A 22895-nucleotide genomic window follows, 5' to 3' on the forward strand; every position below is an offset into this window, starting at 1 on the left:
GTGGGTTTTTAGCTCCAAGTCAAGGTTTCCAAACTTCTTACCATTATGAACCCTTCTCGTTTTCACCCTCACACCAATGTGCACATTTTTAAAAGATTTTGTGGGGACTTCGCTGGTGGGCCAGTGGTTGAGATTCCGAGCTCCCAATGCAGGGGGCCCGGGTTTGATCTCTGGTTGGGGAACTGGATCCCGCATGCCGCAACGAAGACCCAGTGCAGACAAATAAATAAATATTTTTTTAAGAAAGATTTTGAAAAATTAATGAGACATGCAATCATATATATATATATATACACACACACACACACACACACATATATTTAATTCTAACTTAATTCTAAAATAAAGAAATTTCCCTTGCCCCAGGGCCTCAAGGGGAAAAAAGATCAAGGGAGAAGAGACAGAGAGGGGGGGATAGAGTGAGTCATTTCAGGGGTTCTGTATCCTCGTGAACTGGGTGTGGCCCAGTCTGCACCCCGTCCCACCCAGAGATAAGAGGCCTGAAGTGACAAGAAAGGGCCACTGCTTAAGAGAAGTAGGAAATCTGACTTTAAACCCATAACCCCTCCTGCCCTCTGTTTTCTCTCAAACTAGGTTGACTCTCCCTAATTACAAATGGAAATTTCAGTCTTCAAAGCAGGGGGGTCGAGGGTCAGAGAATCACAGAATGTCAGTGTTGGAAGGGACCATAGATTTAGGCCAACCCCCCATTTTACAGATGAAGAAATTGAGGCCCAGAGAAAGAGAGGAACTTGCTTGAGGCCATATAAATAAGTGGTAGAGCCAGGGTTAGAAGCCAGGTCTCCTAACTTCTATTCTACAAATGTTTGTTTCTCCTGGGGAGTACCTGTCCCCCACCCCACTAAGTCACCTGCCTAATAGCTCATGACTCCCCAGTCTTCCAATCTCTTGGTTCTAGCACCTCACAGCCCCCGAAGCCCCACTGCCCTGTACCTGGAGAGAGTTTGCTCCAGAAAGGCAGCGTTCTGGCTGACAGCATCCACCAGCAGGTTGAAGTCCATTTGTACAGCATAGGCCTGCTCCAGCAAGGCACTCGGGACCAGTGAGGGGAAGAGTGTGAATGGGGCGTAGCTCACCACCTGATTGAGGAAAGAGTGCGCATGGGTAGAACACCTGTGAATGGGTTGTCTTCCTGCAAACATAACCCCATGGAAAGGGTGCCCTACATTTACTGAGGACACACAAACTACAGAATAGTGGTTACCTCTGGGAAGGGAGGGAGGAGAACAGGACGAGGAATGGGTATAAAGAGAACTTGCAGACTTTGTTTTTGGCCATTTTGCTTCTGATCATTTTTTTTTCTTTTTAATGTAAAGAGATAAAATATTACAAAGTCTAGAAGACAAATAAACCAAAAAATTATTGAGCACTGACTGTGTGCTCAGCACTGTTTTAAATACTTTACGTGGATTCATCATTTAACCCTATGAGAAAGATACTATTATTATCTGTACCTAATAAATAAATAAGGGAACTAAGTCTCAGAGAGGTTAAGTAATGTGTCCAAAATTATATAAAGCTAATAGGTGACACTGGGATTTGAACCATGAATGTTACTAAACAACAACCACCATACACACACATGCACATGCACACACACACACATACTCTTAGCCAGTTCATATCCAAGCCCAGTCCCCTTGCCTTCTGGTTGGGGGAGAGGGAGAGTCCTGCAGGTAGGGCTGCAGCAGAAGTGGACTCTGGTCTCCAGAGAAGGAGCCAGGAGTGGTTTCCCCCCAGTATTGGAGATGGTGACCCAGGTTGTCAGACCTGGAGTTCAGCTGCATTCTGAGTTCTCTGGACTTTGGCAGAGCCAGGAAACCCAAATACCATCTAGAATACTATTTTTAGAAGGGGATAATGCATTCTGAGATTTCCAACAACAAATGAACTAGAACTTGGGTAACAGAAGGTAAGATGATTTTGTGACTTATATTATGACTTTGTGCTTATATTATGAAGCATTCCTGAGTCTAACCTCTGAGTTAATATGCTTGTCATTATTATAGTATGAGTTAAGGGTGTTAGAACTTGGCATTTATATATTTATTTTTTAAAAAATTATTAATTTGAATGGATAATACAAACACATGATATAAAATCAAAAAAGACACAAGGATGCATAGTGAAAAGTACATCTCACTCCCACCCTAGCCCCAATGACCCAGTTCTCCTCCCCAGAGGCAAATGGTATACTAGTGTCTCACATATCCTTCTAGACTAATGTATACGTATACATACATATTTTCTCTTTTTACACACACACAAGCATATAATACATACATTGTTCTGTCCTTAGCTTTATAAATATTTCAGAGACATTTCCGAATACATTCAAATAGAGCACTCTCATTCTTTTTATTTTATTTTTTTAACATCTTTATTGGGGTATAATTGCTTTACAATGGTGTGTTAGCTTCTGCTTTATAACAACGTGAATCAGCTATACATATACATATATCCCCATATCAGCTCCTTCTTGCTTCTCCCTCCCACCCTCCCTGTCCCAATCCCTCTATGTGGACACAAAGCACCAAGCTGATCTCCCTGTGATATGCGGCTGCTTCCCACTAGCTATCTATTTTACATTTGGTAGTGTAAATATGTCCATGCCACTCTCTCACTTCGTCCCAGCTTACCCTTCCCACTCCCTGTGTCCTCAAATCCATTCTCTACGTCTGTGTCTTTATTCCTGTCCTGCCCCTAGGTTCTTCAGAACCTTTTTTTTTTTTTTTTTTAGATTCCATATATATGTGTTAGCATACGATATTTGTTTTTCTCTTTTTGACTTACTTTACTCTGTATGACAGACTCTAGGTCCATCCACCTCACTACAAATAACTCAATTTCGTTTCTTTTTATGGCTGAGTAATATTCCATTGTATATATGTGCCACATCTTCTTTATCCATTCATCTGTCGATGGACACTTAGGTTGCTTTTTGAATTATGGTTTTCTCAGGGTATATGCCCAGTAGTGGGATTTCTGGGTCATATGGTAGCTCTATTTTTAGTTTTTTAAGGAACCTCCATACTGTTCTCCATAGTGGCTGTTATCAATTTACATTCCCACCAACAGTGCAAGCGGGTTCCCTTTTCTCCACACCCTGTCCAGCATTTATTGTTTGTAGATTTTTTGATGATGGCCATTCTGACAGGTGCAAGGTGATACCTCATTGTAGTTTGGATTTGCATTTCTCTAATGGTTAGTGATGTTGAGCATCCTTTCATGTGTTTGTTGGCAATCTGTATATCTTCTTTGGAGAAATGTCTATTCAGGTCTTCTGCCCATTTTTGGATTGGGTTGTTTGTTTTTTTGATATTGAGCTGTATGAGTTGCTTGTAAATCTTGGAGATTTATCCTTTGTCAGTTGCTTCATTTGCAAATATTTTCTCCCATTCTGAGGTTTGTCTTTTCATCTTATTTATGTTCTCCTTTGCAGTGCAAAAGCTTTTAATTTTCATTAGGTCCCATTTGTTTATTTCTGTTTTTATTTCCATTTCTCTAGGAGGTGGGTCAAAAAGGATCTTGCTGTGATTTATGTCATAGAGTGTTCTGCCTATGTTTTCCTCTGAGAGTTTTATACTGTCTGGCCTTATATTTAGGTCTTCAATCCATTATGAGTTTATTTTTATGTGTGGTGTTAGGAAGTGTTCTAATTTCATTCTTTTACATGTAGCTGTCCAGTTTTCCCAGCACAACTTATTGAAGAGGCTGTCTTTTCTCCACTGTATATTCATTTTGTATATTTTATCAAAAATACGGTGACCATATGTGTGTGGGTTTATCTCCGGCCTTTCTATCCTCTTCCATTGATCTATATTTCTGTTTTTGTGCCAGTACCATATTGTCTTGATTACTGTAGCTTTGTAGTAGTCTGAAGTCTGGGAGCCTGATTCCTCCAGCTCCATTTTTCTTTCTCAAAATTGCTTTGGTTATTCAGGGTCTTTTGTGTTTCCATACAAATTGTGAAATTTTTTGTTCTAGTTCTGTGAAAAATGCCATTGGTAGTTTGACAGGGATTGCACTGAATCAGTAGATTGCTTTAGGTAGTATAGTCATTTCCACAATGTTGACTCTTCCAATCCAAGAACATGGTATATCTCTCCACCTGTTTGTGTCATCTTTAATTTGTTTCATCAGTGTCTTATAGTTTGCTGCATAGAGGTCTTTTGTCTTCTTAGGTAGGTTTATTCCTAGGTATTTTATTCTTTTTGTTGCAATGGTAAATGGGAGTGTTTCCTTAATTTCTCTTTCAGATTTTTCATCATTAGTGTATAGGAATGCAAGAGATTTCTGTGCATTAATTTTGTATCCTGCTACTTTACCAAATTCATTGATTAGCTCTAGCAGTTTTCTGGTAGAGTCTTTAGGATTCTCTATGCATAGTAGCATGTCATCTGCAAACAGTGACATCTTTACATCTTCTTTTCTGATTTGGATTTCTTTTATTTCTTTTTCTTCTCTGATTGCTGTGGCTAGGACTTCCAAAACCATGTTGAATAATAGTGTTGAGAGTGGGCATCCTTCTGTTGTTCCTGATCTTAGAGGAAATGTTTTCATTTTTCCACCATTGAGAATGATGTTTGCTGTGGGTTTGTCGTATATGGCCTTCATTATATTGAGGTAGGTTCCCTCTATGCCCACTTTCTGGAGAGTGTTTTTTACAATAAATGGTGTTGAATTTTGCCAAAAGCTTTTTCTGTATCTGTTGAGATGATCATATGGTTTTTATTCTTCAATTCGTTAATATGGTGTATCACATTGATTGATTTGCATATATTGAAGAAACCTTGCATCCCTGGGATAAATCTCACTTGATCATGGTGTATGATCCTTTTAATGTATTTTTGGATTCTGTTTGCTAGTATTTTGTTGAGGATTTTTGCATCTATATTCATCAGAAATATTGGTCTGTAATTTTCTTTTTTTGTAGTATCTTTGTCTGGTTTTGGTATCAGGGTGATGGTGACATCGTAGAATGAGTTTGGGAGTGCTCCTCCCTCTGCTATATTTTGGAAGAGTTTGAGAAGGATAGGTGTTAGATCTTCTCTAAATGTTTGATAGAATTTGCCTGTGAAGCCATCTGGTCCTGGGCTTTTGTTTTTTGGAAGATTTTTAATCACTGTCTCAATTTCAGTGCTTGCAATTGGTCTGTTTATATTTTTCTATTTCTTCCTGGTTCAGTCTCAGAAGGTTGTGTTTTTCTAAGAATTTGTCCATTTCTTCCAGGTTGTCCATTTTATTGGCATATAGTTGCTTGTAGTAATCTCTCATGATCCTTTGTATTTCTGCAGTGTCAGTTGTTACTTCTCCTTTTTCATTTCTAATTCTATTGATTTGAGTCTTCTCCCTTTTTTTCTTGATGAGTCTGGCTAATGGCTTATCAATTTCGTTTATCTTCTCAAAGAACCAGCTTTTAGTTTTATTGACCTTTGCTACTGTTTTCTTTGTTTCTATTTCATTTATTTCTGATCTGATCTTTATGATTTCTTTCCTTCTGCTAACTTTGGGGGCTTTTTGTTCTTCTTTCTCTAATTGCTTTAGGTGTAAGGTTAGGTTGTTTACTTGAGATGTTTCTTATTCCTTGAGGTAGGATTGTATTGCTATAAACTTCCCTCTTAGAACTGCTTTTGCTTCATTCCATAGGTTTTGGGTCGTCATGCTTTCATTGTCATTCGTTTCTAGGTATTTTTTGATTTCTTCTTTGATTTCTTCAGTGATCTCTTGGTTATTTAGTAGTGTGTTGTTTAGCCTCCATGTTTTTGTATTTTTTACAGATTTTTTTCCTGTAATTGATATCTAGTCTCATAGTGCTGTGGTTGGAAAAGATACTTGATACGATTTCAATTTTCTTAAATTTACCAAGGCTTGATTTGTGACCCAAGATATGATCTATCCTGGAGGATTTCCCATGAGCACTTGAGAAGAAAGTGTATTCTGTTGTTTTTGGATGGAATGTCCTATAAATATCAATTAAGTCCATCTTGTTTAATGTATTACTTAAAGCTTGTGTTTCCTTATTTATTTTCCTTTTGGATGATCTGTCCATTGGTGAAAGTGGGGTGTTAAAGTCCCCTACTATGATTGTGGTACTGTTGATTTCCCCTTTTATGGCTGTTAGCATTTGCCTTATGTATTGAGGTGCTCCTATGTTGGGTGCATAAATATTTATAATTGTTATGTCTTCTTCTTGGATTGACCCCTTGATCATTATGTAGTGTCCTTCTTTGTCTCTTGTAATCATCTTTATTTTAAAGTCTATTTTGTCTGATATGAGAATCACTACTGCAGCTTTCTTTTGATTTCCATTTGCATGGAATATCTTTTTCTATCCCCTCACTTTCAGTCTGTATGTGTCCCTAGGTCTGAAGTGGGTCTCTTGTAGACAGTATATATATGGGTCTTGTTTTTAAATCCATTTAGCCAGTCTGTGTCTTTTGGTTGGAGCATTTAATCCATTTACATTTAAGGTAATTATTGATATGTATGTTCCTATTACCATTTTCTTAATTGTTTTGGGTTTGTTATTGTAGGTCTTTTCCTTCTCTTGTGTTTCCTAGAGAAGTTCCTTTAGCATTTGTTGTAAAGCTGGTTTGGTGGTGCTGAATTTTCTTAGCTTTTGCTTGTCTGTAAAGTTTTAATTTCTTCACTGAATCTGAATGAGATCCTTGCTGGGTAGAGTAATCTTAGTTGTAGGTTTTTCTCTTTCATCACTTTAAATATGTCCTGCTACTCCCTCTGGCTTGCAGAGTTTCTGCTGAAAGATCAGCTGTTAACCTTATGGAGATTCTCTTGTATGTTATTTGTTGTTTTTCCCTTGCTGCTTTTAATATTTTTTCTTTGTATTTAATTTTTGATAGTTTCATTAATATGTTTCTTGGCATGTTTCTCCTTGGATTTATCCTGTATGGGACTCTCTGGGCTTCCCAGACTTGATTGACTATTTCCTTTCCCATATTAGGGAAGTTTTCAACTATAATCTGTTCAAATATTTTCTCAGTCCCTTTCTTTTTCTCTTCTTCTTCTGTGACCCTTATAATTCGAATGTTAGTGTGTTTAATGTTGTCCCAGAGGTCTCTGAGACTGTCCTCAATTCTTTTCATTCTTTTTTCTTTATTCTGCTCTGTCGTAGTTATTTCCACTATTTTTTAAAAAAATAAATTTATTTATTTATTTATTTTTGGCTGCATTGGGGCTTCATTGCTTCGCGCAGGCTCTCTCCAGTTGTAGCAAGCAGGGGCTACTCTCTTTTGTGGTGCACGGGCTCAGTAGTAGTGGTGCATGGGCCCAGCTGCTCCGCAGCATGTGGGATCCTCCCAGACCAGGGCTTGAACCCATGTCCCCCGCATTGGCAGGTGGATTCCCAACCACTGCACCACCAGGGAAGTCCCTTTCCACTATTTTATCTTCCAGGTCACTTATCCATTCTTCTGCCTCAGTTATTCTGGTATTGACTCCTTCTAGAGAATTTTTAATTTCATTTATTGTGTTGTTCATCATTGTTTGTTTGCTCTTTAGTTCTTCTAGGTCCTTGTTAAACGTTTCTTGTATTTTCTCCATTCTATTTCCAAGATTTTGGATCATCTTTACTATCATTACTCTGGATTCTTTTTCAGGTAGACTGCCTATTTCCTCTTCATTTGTTTGGTCTGGTGGGATTTTACACTGCTTCTTCATCTTCTGTGTGTTTCTCTGTCTTCTCATTTTGCTTAATTTACGGTGTTTGGGGTCTCCTTTTCGCAGGCTGCAGGTTCATACTTCCTGTTGTTTTTGGTGTCTTCTCCCAGTGGCTAAGGTTGGTTCAATGGGTTGTGTAGGCTTCCTGGTGGAGGGGACTGGTGCCTGTGTTCTGGTGGATGAGGCTTGATCTTGTCTTTCTGATGGTCAGGACCACGTCCGGTGGTGTGTTTTGGAGTGTCTGTGACCTTACTATAATTTTAGGCAGCCTCTCTGCTAATGGGTGGGGTTGTGTTCCTGTCTTGCTAGTTGTTTGGCATAGGGTGTCCAGCACTGTAGCTTGCTGGTCATTGAGTGGAGCTGGGTCTTAGCATTGAGATGGAGAACTCTGGGAGAGCTTTCGCCGTTTGATATTACGTGGAGCCAGGAGGTCTCTGGTGGACCAATGTCCTGAACTCGGCTCTCCCACCTCAGAGGCACAGGCCTGACACCTGGTCGGAGCACCAAGACCCTGTCAGCCACATGGCTCAGAAGAAAAGGGAGAAAAAAGAAAGAGAAAATAAAATAAAATAAAATGAAATAAAGTTATTAAAATAAAAAAATATATTAAAAATTAAAAAAATTTCAAAAAAAGAAAAAAAAGGAAGAAAGAAGAGAACTAAATCAAAAAGCAAATCCACCAATGATAACAAGCGCTAAAAACTATACTAAGAAAAAAAAATGAAAAACAAAAACGAACAGACAGAACCCTAGGACAAATGGTAAAAGCAAAGCTATACAGACAAAATCACACAAAGAAGCATACACACTCACAAAATGAGAAAAAGGAAAAAAATATATATATCTTTTGGGAAGTCTGAGGTCTTCTGCCAGTGTTCAGTAGGTGTTTTGTGGGAGTTGTTCCACATGTAGATGTATTTCTGATGTATTTGTGGGGAGGGAGGTGATCTGCACGTCTTACTCCTCCGCCATATCGAAGGTCTCTCTCATTCTTTTTCTTTCTTTTTTTTTTTTTTGTGGTATGCGGGCCTCTCACTGTTGTGGCCTCTCCCGTTGCGGAGCACAGGCTCCGGATGCGCAGGCTCAGCGGCCATGGCTCACGGGCCCAGCCACTCCGCGGCATGTGGGATCTTCCCGGACCGGGGCACGAACCCATGTCCCCTGCATCGGCAGGCGGACTCTCAACCACTGTGCCACCAGGGGAGCCCTCTCATTCTTTTTAATGGTGGTATAGTATTCCATTCTTTGTATATACCATAATTTATTGAATCTAGCTTTGTATTATGAACATCAAGGTGGTTTCCTTTGTTTCCTCCATTACAACTTGATGTTTCCATGAACATCCTAGAATATACATTCTAGGTATTTTGTGTGTGAGAAGGTTCATAAATTTCTAAAAGTAGAAATGTCAGGTAATTAATATAAATCCAATTAAAATTTTCAAAATAATTCCTAAATTGCCATCCTCAGCATCAATTTAAGACAAAATTAAGGAAGGGTGTTTGTGAAAGTAAGGTTTTTTTCAGCTTGAAGCCTTTAGGAGTTAGAGTAGGAAATACTGCACATACGTAAGGGGTGACTTAATACACTGAATGCATGTGTGAAAACTGCAGGGGTATTTCCTTGGTTTTAAAGCTCAGAACTCTGACTCCTCCAACAAATCTCATGTGGCATGAAAAACTCCCAAAGAGTTTTTCTGTCAAGACTTCTTCTGCCTCTGTCCACGTGACTCATTATGCCCACTTGGATTTGGGATCAATAGTATAGCGTTGTTTTCTGCTGTCCATAGGCTAAAGGCTGAAACACAGTCTTTTCACTTTCGATAGACACACAGACATAGAGTCATATTCTTCTATTATAAGAAAAACTATAGCACATGCATGGCAATAAACACTCATCTTCACAGCCAGGAAAACAATACAACAGAGAGTGACAGAAGTAAGAACCCCACCTTATCTAAAGGGGGCAGTCATAACTCCACTCTAGCCAATTGCTGCCATGAAGGAAAGTGAGCCAGGATTGCCAAATGACCTGATTTTTCAAGGTAAGCTGAGTATTTAGAGTTTTTTATTTTAATTTCATGATTTTAAAAAATGTTGAATAAACAAAATAAGAAATGAAAGAGGAGAAATAACAACTGATACCACAGAGATATAAAAAATCATAGGGCTTCCCTGGTGGCGCAGTGGTTGAGAGTCCGCCTGCTGATGCAGGGGACATGGGTTCGTGCCCCGGTCCGGGAAGATCCCACATGCCGCGGAGCGGCTGGGCCCATGAGCCATGGCTGCTGAGCCTGCGCGTCCAGAGCCTGTGCTCCACAACGGGAGAGGCCACAACAATGAGAGGCCTGCGTACTGAGGAAAAAAAAAAAAAATCATAAGAGAATACTATGAACAGTCATATGCCAACAAATTGGACAACATAGAAGAAACAGACAAATTTCTTGAAATATACAGCCTGCCAAGACTGAATCAAGAAGAAACAACTTGAACAGAGCAATTACTAGAAGTGAAATTGAATTTGTAATAAAAATACTCCCAGCAAACAGAAGTCCAGGACTGGATGGCTTCACAGGGAAATTCCACCAAACATACAAAGAAGAACAAATACCTATCTTTCTCAAACTATTCCAAAAAATTGAAGAGACTGGAGCACTCCCAAATTCATTCTACAAGGTCACCATTACACTGATACCAAAACCAGACAAAGATACTACAAATAAAGAAAATTACAGGCCAATATCTTTGATGAATATAGATGCAAAAATTCTCAACAAAATATTATCAAACTGGATCCAACAATACATGAAAAGGATCATACCCCATGATCAAGCTGGATTTATTCCAGGGTCACAAGGATGGTTCTACATTCACAGATCAATCAATGTGATACACTACATTAACAAAAGGAAGGATAAAAATCACATGACCATCTCAATAGACACAAAAAACACATTTCACAAAATTTAACATCCATTCATGATAAAAACTCATCAAAGTGGGTATACAGGGAACATACGTCAACATAATAAAGGCCATTTATGACAGACCCACAGCCAACGTAATACTCAACAATGAAAAGCTGAAACCCTTCTTGCTAAATTCAGGAACAAGTATGCCCACTCTCACTGTTTCTATTTAACCTAGTATTGGAAGTCCTACCCACAGCAATCAGACAAGAAAAAGAAATAAAAGGTATCCAAATTGGAAGTGAAGAGGTAAAACTATCACTATTTGCAGATGACATGATATGTTATATGGAGAACCCTAAAGTCTCCACCCCAAAACTATTAGAACTAATAAATGAATTCAGCAAGATAGCAGGATACAAGATTAATATACAGAAATCTGTTGCATTTCTACGTAATAATAATGAAATATCAGAAAGAGAAAGTAAAAAATAATCTTGTTTAAAATCTCAAAAAAATAAAATCCCTAGCAATAAATTTAACCAAAAAGGTAAAAGACTTATACTCTAAAAACTATAAAAACATTGATGGAGGGAACTGAAGATGATTCAAAGAAATGGAAAGATAGCCCATCCTCTTAGATTGGAAGAACTAATATTGTTAAAATGGCCATACTACCCAAAGCAACCTACAGACTTAATGCAATCCCTATCCAAACACCCATGACATTTTTCACAGAACTAGAACAAATAATCCTAAAATTTATATGGAACCATAAAAGACCCTGAATTGCAAAGCAATCCTGAGAAAAAAGAACAAAGCTGGAGGTATAACCCTCTCAGACTTCAGACTATACTACAAAGCTAGAGTAATCAGAACAGCATGGTATTGTTAGAAAAACAGACACATAGATCAATGGAACAGAATACAGAGCCAGAAATAAACCCATGCACCTATGGTCAATTAATCTACCACAAAGGAAGCAGGAATATGCAATGAAGAAAAGACGGTCTCTTCAATAAGTGGTGCTGGGAAAACTGGACAGCCAAATGTAAAACAATGAGATTAGACCATTCCCTCATACCATATTCAAAAATAAACTCAAAATGGTTTAAAAACCTAAATGTAAGACCTGAAACCATAAAATTCCTAGAAGAGAACACAGGTGGAACACTCTTTGATGTAACACAAAATGAAAAGACAACCTACGGAATGGTAGAAGATATTTGCAAATGATGCGACTGACATGGGGTTAATATCCAAAATATACAAACAGCTCATATAACTCAATATCAAAAAAACAAACAAACCAATCAAAAAATGGGCAGAAAACCTGAATAGACATTTCTTCAAAGAAGACATACAGATGGCTAACAGGCACATGAAAAGATGCTCAAGATCACTAATTAGAGAAGTGCAAATCAAAACTACAATGAGATATCACTTCACACCTGTCAGAATGGCTATCATCAAAAAGACTACAAATAACAAATGTTGGAGAGGATGTGGAGAAAAGGGAACCCTCATACAGTGTTGGTGGGAATGTAAATTGCTTCAGCCAGTATAGAAAACAGTATGGAGGTTATTCAAAAAACTGAAAACAGAACTACCATATGATCCAGCAATTCCATTCCTGGCTATATATCCGAAGAAAATGAAAACACTAATTCAGAAACATACACCTTAATGTTCACAGCAACACTATTTATAATAGCCAAGATATGGAAGTAACCTAAGTATCTATCAACAGATGAACGGATAAAGAAGACATGGTATATATATTCAATGGAATACTACTCAGTAATAAAACGGATGAAATTCTGCCATTTGCAACAAAGTGGAGATATTATGCTTAGTGAAATAAGTCAATACGATATCAGCATACTGTATAATGTCACTTATTTATAGACTCTAAAAAATAATACAAATGAATGTATATGCAAAACAGATTCACAGATATAGAAAACAAAGGGGTTTCTATATGTGGTTACCAAAGTGGGGAGGGACAAATTAGGGGTATGGGATTAACAGAAACAAACTACTATATATAAAATAGATAAGCAACAAAAATATACTGTATAGCAGAGGTAATTATACCCATTCCCTTGTAATAACCTATAATGGAGTATAATCTGCAAAAATACTGAAACACTATGCTGTACACCTGAAACTAACACAATATTGTAAGTCAACTGTACTTCAATAAAAAAAAATGTTGGCTCTGACTTTTTAAAGACAATCTAGTGAAAAACCTGTTAACAATGCTTGCCTCTGGGGAGGGAAAACCATTACTGGAGGAAGGACTTATTCTACACTGAATACCCTTTTGAATTTTGTACCCTGGTCATGTATTTTAAAAAATAAATTAACTCTCTAAACACTGCAGAAGCCAACTATTTAATCTGCACGTGGCTGGTCCGTAGGCCTGATCTACAGGATAAAGTTCACACTCTTCTTCTGCCCAGTACCCAAAGCCTCTTGGCTGTCTGACTTTGGCCTGACTCTTTCCCACTATATCCACTTATGTCCCCTGCATTCAGCTGCATTCTCTTGAACATGTTTTGCCTTTTCCTTCTTTGGGGCCTCTGCTATGCTGTTCCTTTCTGTGAGTTGTCTTTTAAGATATAGTTCAAATACTACTAATGAATTGATCCTTCTTCCAGGTGTCCTATACAGTATCCTAGGAGAGGCAGTAAAAAATGTAATTTCAGAGCATGGACTCAGGAGGCAAACTCCTTGGATTTGAATTCTGGCTCTGCCAATTATACCACCATTTAAATGACTTCTGGGAAGTTACTTAACTTCTCTGGGCCTTGGTTTCCTCATCTCTGCTGTGGTGAGGATTAAATGAGTTAGAGATTCCAAAATGTTTAGAATAGTGCCTGGCAGGTAGTAAATACTCAGTCATAGAACTGACATTATTATTTTTTTAAAGACTTTTTTTGATGTGGACCTTTTTTTTTTTTCCGGTACATGGGCCTCTCACTGCTGTGGCCCCTCCCACCGTGGAGCACAGGCTCCGGATGCGCAGGCTCAGCGGCCATGGCTCACGAGCCCAGCCGCTCCACGGCATATGGGATCCTCCTGGACCGGAACACGAACCCGTGTCCCCTGCATCGGCAGGCGGACTCTCAACCGCTGAGCCACCAGGGAAGCCCCTGATGTGGACCATTTTTAAAGTCTTTATTGAATTTGTTACAATATTGCTTCTGTTTTATGTTTTGTTTTTTTGGCCATGAGGCATATGGTATCTTAGCTCCCCGACCAGGGATCGAACCTGTACCCCCTACATTGGAAGGTGAAGTCTTAACCAGTGGACCACCATGGAAGTCTCCAGAACTGATATTATTTAATTTTGTCTTGTGGTACATTCTCCAACTAGACCATGAGCTCCAGAGGTCAGAGCCTCTGGCTGACTCACCTGTGTCTTCAGTGCCTAGAATGGCCAGGCATAGAACAGGCACCTGGTAAAGATTTGGAATGAAATCCCCCACACATACATACACATACACACATTTCCTGTCTTTTTTCTCTGGACTGGAAATCTCACTGAGGACTGTGCCTTTTCTAGGCTCCATTGACTTCCAGAAGGACCAGCTGTTGGACCTGCACACAATACCTATTGATTAACAGAAGAAATAAAATCTCGGAGTGGAAGGTACTTCATCATGGGTTCACACAAGAAGTTCACAAAATCTGAAGTTCACAAACCATGCAATTATATTCCCAAAGCCAGAGGCAGACTTTTTATAGTATCAGCCTACCTTAGGTGACAGCCATTCTTATTCACTTGGGCCTCAGTAAAGTTATTGAATTTGGACTCTCTATCAGGCCCTTAACTAGGTTCTGGGCACACAGAGACAAAAGAGCATGTGGCTTGGTAAAAAAAGTATGTGGCTTGGGACTTCCCTGGTGGCGCAGTGGTTAAGAATCCACCTGCCAATGCAGGGGACACGGGTTCGACCCCTGGTCCGGGAGGATCCCACATCCCACATGCCGCAGAGCAACTAAGCCCGTGCACTACAACTACCGGGCCTGTGCTCTAGAGCCCGCAAGCCACAACTACTGAGCCTGTGTATCACAACTACTGAAGCCCACGCGCCTAGAGCCCATGCTCCGCAACAAGAGAAGCCACCATAATGAGAAGCCCGCGTGCCACAACGAAGAGTAGCCCCCAGTCACAGCAACTAGAGAAAGCCTGCGTGCAGCAACGAAGACCCAAAGCAGCCATAAATAAATAAATCTACAAATTGGTTTTAAAAAAAAAGTATGTGGCTTAGTTACTAATGTGGATAATCATAAGGTATATGTTAAGGCTAGAAGAGCTTGTCTAATATGCTTCTTTGTGTAAAAAATGGGGAAAAGGAATATATACGTATTTTCTTGTTATGAGTAAACTAACTAAAAGAATAAATAAGAATACTGAAACACGGTTGCCTTCAGGGAGGGAGAACTGAGTGGCTAGGGAATGTGGAAGGGAGGGTTAAACTGTAAACTCTTATACCCTTTGAATTTTGAAGCCTGAAAATGTCTTACTTAGTCACCAAATTAAAAGTTTTTCTTTTTTAAAGGATGAGATTTTTTAAAGATGTTGTTTAGACTAAGCAGTTCTACTTTTATGTATCAACCCTAGAGAAACATACAGGTGCCCAAACAGGCATGTACGTGGACGTTCCCTGTAGGGCTATTTGTAGTCATAAAACGTTAGAAATTACCAGAATAGCCATCAGTAGAGGAAAGCTAAACTGTGATCCATTCACACTTGGAATCCTATGCATCAGAATGAAGCTGACCTTTATGGAGGGAGTTGGAAAGAGTTCAAGACAGACTGTTAAATGAAAAGAAAGCAAAAATATATCACAGCATAATATATATCATCCAATTTGTCTTTTAAAAACTATATACAGTTGACCCTGGAACAACATGGGTTTGAACTGCACAAGTCCACTTATACGCAGATGTTTTTCAATAGTGGATACTACAGTACTACGCAATCTGAGGCTGGTTGAATCCACGGATGCTGAACCTCTGATACAGAGGAACCGCACATATGGAGGGCCGACTATAAGTTATATGCAGATTTTCAACTGCGCAGAAGGCTGGCACCCCTAACCACAGCACTGTTCAAGGGTCAACTATATTTCTTTATATACATATATATGTATGTAAATGCACAGAGAAAGACCTGGAAGGATATACCACAAACTAATTACAGGGAAGGCAGTGTGACTAGGGGCCCTTAAAAAATTACAGTTTACTGGGCAAGGTGCTTCACATGAATTACCTTCTAATTCTCTTACCAACTCCATGAGGTAGTCCCCATTATTATTCCTTTTTATATTTGAAGAAACTGTAGCTGAGAGAGGCTATGTAACTTGCCTAAGTCACACGTCAAGCCCCAGGCTTAAATTTGACTACTCTAGCATGGTGCTTTTTAACTTTACATACTTCTAGAGATCAATTTTAGTTATTGAAAAAAAAAGATAATCCAAAGGAGCTGCCTCCAGCCTGGCAGGGGCCTAGTAGGATCCAAGCAGTGTGGTCAGTGCTGTGAGGAGGGGTCAGGGGCTTACCTCCGAGGAGCTGGGCTCTTGTGAGGTCCTCAGCAACACTCCCTCCGCCAGGGCCCGGTCCACAGCCTGCCTTGCTAGCTCCTCCAGCTGCTGTTCATCCTGCAAGAGGCTCCCCCAGCCGGTGGCCATCCCGACCTGCAACAGAAGGAGAGAGAAGGGCTGACAGATGGCCTGGGGCCCCGCAACTGGCAGTGTGGTACGGGGGAGCGAACACTGGCTGGCAGTTCTTAACAATTTCCATGAGCACAAAATGGAAAGCTTAACAAAGCATTTCCACTGACACTCCTTCTTTTGAGTCCTAATCCAATGATGACCTTATTCTCACAGTAAGGAAGCAGAGGCTCAGAGAGATGAAATGACTTGCCCAAGGTAATGACTAGTAAAACCTGGACTTGAACTCGGGTCTCTGGACTCCCAGCCCAATGCTTTCCATTGGAGAAAGAGGCACTAAAAACATATGTGATCGTGGCAAGTTCTTTCTCCTCTCAGAGCTGCAGGTTCTCTACCTGTGAAACAAGGGGTCTGGGGTAGACCATGGTTTCCAAACCGGCTGAATATTCTGGAGAGCTTGGAAAAGAATACAGATTCCTGGGCCCTACTGGAGATTCTGATTCAAGAGGTCTGAGGGGAGGGAAGGGCTGAAGCTCTGTATTTTTAATAAATTTTCCTGGGACGGGAACTGCTGCAATATATTATTAATTTCCCTTCTAGCTCCAACAACCCATGTCGGCAGGTTTCAAATAAATTATGTGGGAGTGGGGAAAAGGAGCTCTTTGTGGAATACTATTAAATGCAAATAAGGTGAACTCCTCCCTCATGCTAACCAGAGGCAAACTCACTAGCAGGAAATGATTACCTTCCTTGTATGGACAGCTATCATCATAGAACCAAAAGACAGAAAATATTCTTGAGAAATCATATTAGCAGGATAGAAATAATTGAAACCCAAGTGCCCAATGTAATAGGAGGAGTCCAACTGGCTGCCAGAGACACACAGGGTGAACCAACTCACACTTTGACACTCACTGATTTTGCAGCAGGCCCCAGGGGTGTAAGAAAATCTGGATAAAAATCTGGAAACACCAGTCATGAGAACATGGCTGCCCAGCTCAGTGGTCCCAGGAAGAGAGCTGGAGAATGACAAGTAACCTCCGTCACAGTCAGCTCCATCCCCCACTCCCCATGACAGAACTGGTGCTAGACCAATAATGATAGTCTGTCGGCCTCAGCACAATGTTTTGAAAGAATGAGCATGTGATTTCAAGAGGGTCCTGACAACAACCCTGTCAGGTGAGACATAGATGAGGTCAGTCGTAGTAGAGAACAAAGCTCTGAGGTCAGTCAGACCTGGGTTTGAATCCATAATAATTACTTCCTTTATAAATAAGGTCACCATGTGGATTAAATGGAAAAAAAAGAAACCTGTGTGTAGTTCCTTAGCAGTGTTTGAAGCTCTATACATGGGAGCTTCTTTTTTTGGCTGTACCTACTTTACAGGTAGAAGACTTGTCAGAGGTCAACCAGCAGCCTGGTGGCAGAGCCAAGACTAGAACCTGTGACTCTGACATTAGAGCAATGGAACCCTCCATTAGCCCCCATCTCTTCACAACTCTGGGATTCTATTATCTCCCCCTGCTGTTGGGTTTTTACTGATTGGCATCTAATGCCAGGACCCTGACTGAGGACGCAGAGAAAGATAAGACAAAAATAATTACTATGAGAAGTGCTAATTGGGCCCTTTGTTTTTCTCATTCTACAGTCTCAATCCTTCTTGTGGCTTTATTTCTGTTTTGCTGATGACACTCGAATCTATAACTTCACTGCAGTGCTTTTCCTGACCTTCAACGGAGAATATCCAACTGCTTACTGAGCGTCTCCATAGAACCAGAATAGAATGTGTTGTTGTCTCCCCATAAATCTGCTCCTACTCTTGATGAACCCGACCCAGGCACCCAAGCCTTGTACATACGTCTTTCCTACACCCCATTCTCCCCAAATCCTGTGGATTCTATCTCAGTATACAGTACTCTGAATTCCTTAATTTCTCTCCACCTTCACCGTTAGGAGGCGTGGTTCCGGCTACCACCATCTCTTCCCTAGGCACGAAACAGATTCGGAGTGATGTATCTTCAGGACACACCGGCTAGTCTCCCGCTTCCAGGCCTTGGCATTTGCTGTCGTCTCTCTTTGGGACAATCCCCACCGCTCACGACTTAGTTTCAGAAGCCGTCCCTGTTCCCCGCCCAGGGCTTCTTTCTACGACCCATTAATTTCCCCTGTATCATTGGGAATAGTGTGTCTTGATCACTTCTCTAGCTCCAGCGCCTACTACAGTATTCAATGAATGTTAAATGAAAGAATGATGAATGAATGACATACTGGAGCCAGATCACCAAAAGCCTTAACACGCCCACAAGAAAACCCCGGTCGGACTTAAAAGCCAAGCGCGAGGCCAATGCCTGCGTGAGGCCCGGGGCAACAACACGGTCTCCTGCCCAGGCCTGCCCCACCTCACGGCCCGCTCGCTCCCACCAGAGGCAAAGTTTGGTTCCAATCGCTTCCACTTTTGTTGTTTAAAAAAAAAAAAAACTCCGGCTCTAGTCTCACCGGCACCGAGCGCCCGACACCAGCACAATCTGGAGTCAGGAGATCTAGGAAATCTGCAATCGAGAAGCACCAACCCCACCCCCTCACTGGACACCAGCTTCTAGGTCCCTGCCATGGGTATGAGCTGCGACATCTCCTGGTCTCCGGGGCTCCAATCGCTGACAGACCCCTCCCTCATGGCCTTCCTCCCGAAGAAACGTGACCCTTGCCGGCCGCCGTTGCCGTGCCCCAACCTACTCGTTCGTCGTCCCGCCGCTCTCTGTACTCAGACCCCCTCGCGCCTTCACCGGAGCTTCAGGGGGCGGGGCCTCGATGTGATCCAACGCGCTTGCGCGTCCCCTCCCACCACCACCACCCCCCACACAATCCGCCCCCCACCCCACCCCAGGCAGGGCTTAAAGAGCAGCGGAGCTGGACGGTGGCTGGGAAGGGGCGGTCCGTGTGAGGACAGCTTTGGAACAGCACCTTGGGAAGAAAGGGAGGAGTCGTGTTGGGGCAGCCGGGAGCTACGGGTTTGAAAAGCTAAAGCTCGTAGGGCGTCGCAACTGCTGACTTCCGACGCAAGATGGGGAAACTGATACTCAGAATGGGACAGTCACTACCTTGGGGACACACAGTTGGTGGTAGTGGGTGTGGTAATAGAGGCCCAGAGACAGAGACAGAGCCCAGCGCAGGGTCCCATAACACGTTAAAGGCTGAACCAGTGTTGGAACCCAGCTGGGTCCCAGAAAAGAACACCTGATTTCTCCAACCCTGGGACAGCTGCAGGAAAAGCCTTAATGGCAAAAGGAAAGTAATTTCATTTTTCCAGCAGTTTTAAAGTTAGGAACGTTTGAGGGTGATCCAGTGTTTCACAAAATGTCCAATATCACTCGCATCAGGATCTGGTGCAGTTTTTTTTTTTTTTAATGCAGGTTTTTTTTATCCCTACCTCCATCTCACCCCTTGGCAGCTCCCCAGTTCTTTAACTGTGCCTTCTTTCTGGATTGTGATAGGATTCTTCTCAGTCTGAAGCACCTGATATGAATTTTAATTAAACTGAATTTATCAGTCTGGGCTCTGGGGAATTAACCATGAATAAGACAGAGCCCCGGCTTTCACCTCTGATTAAAAAGGTAGACAGGTAAACAGTGTTTTTCTGGGGAAGTAGGGAAGGCTTTTGGGGTCTTGAAGGACAGGTAAGCGTGTGTAAACAGTGAAGGAAGTAGGGGTTGAGGTTAGAGGCAGGAAAGGGGCTAGTGTACCAAGTAGCAGGAGCAGAAACAGCAAAGGCAAATAATCCTGAATGTGGCTAGTCTTGTTTTAGAGACAATGAGGAGTTTGGTGTAGATACTGAGGAGGGTCTGGGGGTTGGAGCAGGCTTTTAGGAGCTCAGTCTTGGGGAGGGAGCCTTGGATGCTAGGTTAAGAAGTTTAGCATTTGTCCAATGAGTTGTCTAAGGATATTAAGGAAGAGGGAGACATGGTGTGTTAGGTTCTGGTTACAGCATGGCAAATGGTTTGTAAGTGGGGAGACCAAGGCCAGAGAGAGATCTCAGAGGTAGTTAAGGTGTGTGATGATGAGGCGGGGCCGAGAAGATGGAGAGAAGGGGACAGATTAAAGAGATATTTAGGAGAGAGAACTCCGACTGATTATAAATCAGCGGCCCAATCCAGGGTACAGGATGGTTCCAACTCCTTAAATAAAGTATGTGGGACTTCCCTGGTGGTCCAGTGGGTAAGACTGCTTGCTCCCAATGCAGGCGAACCAGGCTGGATCCCTGGTTGGGGAACTAGATCCTCCTGCATGCATGCCTCAACTAAGAAGCCCACATGCCACAACGAAGATCCCACGTGCTGCAACTAAGATCCAGTGCAGCCAAAATAAATAAATACATAAATATTAAAAAAAATAATAAAGTATGTACATTACCTACAGGACAGACTGAGCTTTCCAATCTTGTTGGTGGGAAGGAAGGGATAGGTGGTCTGTTTATTGCCACAACTGTGATTTCATGATGTCTCTCTTTTGTCTGCTTTTGTACCTAAGGGAGAGTCTGAAGCAGCAGTTACTATAATAGGCCCCAGGTGCCAGAAAAAGTCCACCGGGCTAACAAGGAACAAAGGAAGCTATTTCTAGGGCAGCATGAAATTAAAAAATCATGACGCAGGGTTCTCTGTGCAGGTTCTCCTCTTCCAAGATGGGTGCCGAATGACGTGTATCATGTGCCTATTTGTGAGATTTGGGGAGGATCCCAGACCTTAACACCCCTTTGGTTGTGTCCTCTCACATTGTGGCAGGTAAGGTATTTTCATTCCCATTTTGTAGATGTGGCAGTTGAGCCTCAGAAGTTATGTGACTTGTTCAAGGGGATCCAGTTTGTGGTGGGACTGGAAGTGAGGGGCTCTTGGCCAAAGATGTTTCCAGCAAGTCTTTGCCTTTCTTGCTCCCTCTGCTCAGATGCTTTTCCTTTAAATCTTGGCATAAGTGGCTCCTTCTTGTCATTCAGATGTTTCCTTCTCAGATGACATCCCCACCTGATCAGCCTGTGTCACATTTTCCTGTGTATTTTCTACATAGCACTTACTAGTATCTGAAATTATTAATTTTATGTGTTTCCCTCCACTAGAATGTGAGCTCCATGAAAACAGGGGCAATATCTGTCTTGGTCACCACTTTACCCCTAGCACCTGGAATAGTAGATACTCAATAATATTTGCCAACTGATGGAAATAAGCTGGGGAGGGAGGAAGGGAAGAAAACCAACATTAAGTGAAAGCTTGGGATGTTTCAGGTGCTTCTCATAAACTATCTCATTTGATCCCCTCACAGCCTTTCCAGGTGGGTACTATATCTCCATTGGGTGATAAGAAAACATGGGAAGTGAGGTCAAGGCAGTCGTTTGTTACTTTTGAGGCCATAGGCTCCTTTGAGAATCTCCATTAGACACAAACTTTTAGCAGACCATGTGGAGGAATTCAGAGACCTCTTCAGGCCTACTCAGGGATCCCAGATCAAGGAACCCAGGATTAGGGAACTTGCCCGAGGTCCTTCTGGCCTCAAGCCTTTGCTGGTTCCTCCCTCCATGGCAAGGATAGGTTCCCTTTAGTGGACATCAGGGAACCTGCTGAAGATTTTGGAGCAGAGCGAGTTTATGATGTCTTGAGCCTTTCATGTCTCCGACCTGAGTTCAAATCCTGACTCCACAAACTATCAGTGTGACTATGGGCAAGACTTCTCACCTCTCTGAATCCCACTTCCCTCACTTTCAAAATGGAATCTGTGTTTTGGTTTTTTTCTAACAATGACTAATCTTTATTTGATCTGCTCGTTAAGTGCCGGGTACTTGGCTGCTGGCTTTACAGTTGTTGTCTCACTTTCACCACAAACCTATGAGGTGAGTACTGTTATCATGTCCATTTTACAGCTGGGGACTTGGAGGCTTGAAGAAATGCCCTGACTTGCCGAAGATCACGCAGCTTTACAGTCTTAGCCATTGTGCACCTACACACGTACCTTGGGATGTGCCACGAGCTCAGGCTTCCCAAAGCTGACTTCTGAATCCACTGCAAACTCTGTTGGGTTTGTGGGAACATTTGAGTCTAAATTAGTTTAAGGAAAAGGCAAGGAGGGCTGCACTGCAGTGTGAATGGAGGCCAATCTCTTTGTATGTTGCCTTTCCCCCTGTAAGGGCCTCTGGCCAAGCCTAGACTGGGCCTCTTGACTGGGACACCTGTGTAGTCCCAGGGTCTGCATTGCACGGAGGTCTGCATTTGTGCACGTGGCTGCTGTCTCTTTTTAGCAATGACATCACTCTGCCTGGAATTATGAGGCTGTCTCCACGCCTGACTGGGGGCCACTGCTTGGTCGTTCAGAGTGGAATTCCTGTGTCTTCCAGCCCCTACCTACCACAGGCCTGGCCCAGCCATGCTGCTCAGGAAATGCCTTTGGAATCAAAGGGAGGGCTCTTCCATGTGTTGAGGATTTACTGTGTGCCAGGCCTGTCCCGGACACTTTACATGTGTTATCTCATTTACATGCCCCAGTAATCCTGGGAGGGAGAAGTTACTGTCTCTATTTTACTGAGAAGAAACAGACTCAGTTGGACTTTACCTTAGGCCCACTTG

The 22895-nt window shown here is 41.8% G+C and overlaps 1 protein-coding gene across 2 annotated transcripts in view; it reads right to left on the reverse strand.

Annotated features, from left to right (window-relative positions):
- Positions 1–19095, reverse strand: part of GSS (glutathione synthetase) — a 33442-nt gene extending 14347 nt beyond the window's left edge. For both annotated transcript variants that reach the window (XM_082857484.1, XM_082857485.1), the window contains exons 1-3: positions 19027–19095; positions 16183–16317; positions 955–1100 (exon numbers count right to left, since the gene is read on the reverse strand). In XM_082857484.1, the coding sequence (XP_082713610.1) occupies positions 955–1100; positions 16183–16311 (275 nt within the window). In that variant the 5' untranslated portion in view covers positions 16312–16317; positions 19027–19095. The remainder of the gene's footprint in view (positions 1–954; positions 1101–16182; positions 16318–19026) is intronic.
- Between the last annotated feature and the right edge of the window lie 3800 nt (positions 19096–22895).

Source organism: Leucopleurus acutus (assembly GCF_964270905.1).
Source record: "Leucopleurus acutus genome assembly, chromosome: 16".
In the NCBI taxonomy this organism is placed as follows: Eukaryota; Metazoa; Chordata; class Mammalia; order Artiodactyla; family Delphinidae; genus Leucopleurus; species Leucopleurus acutus.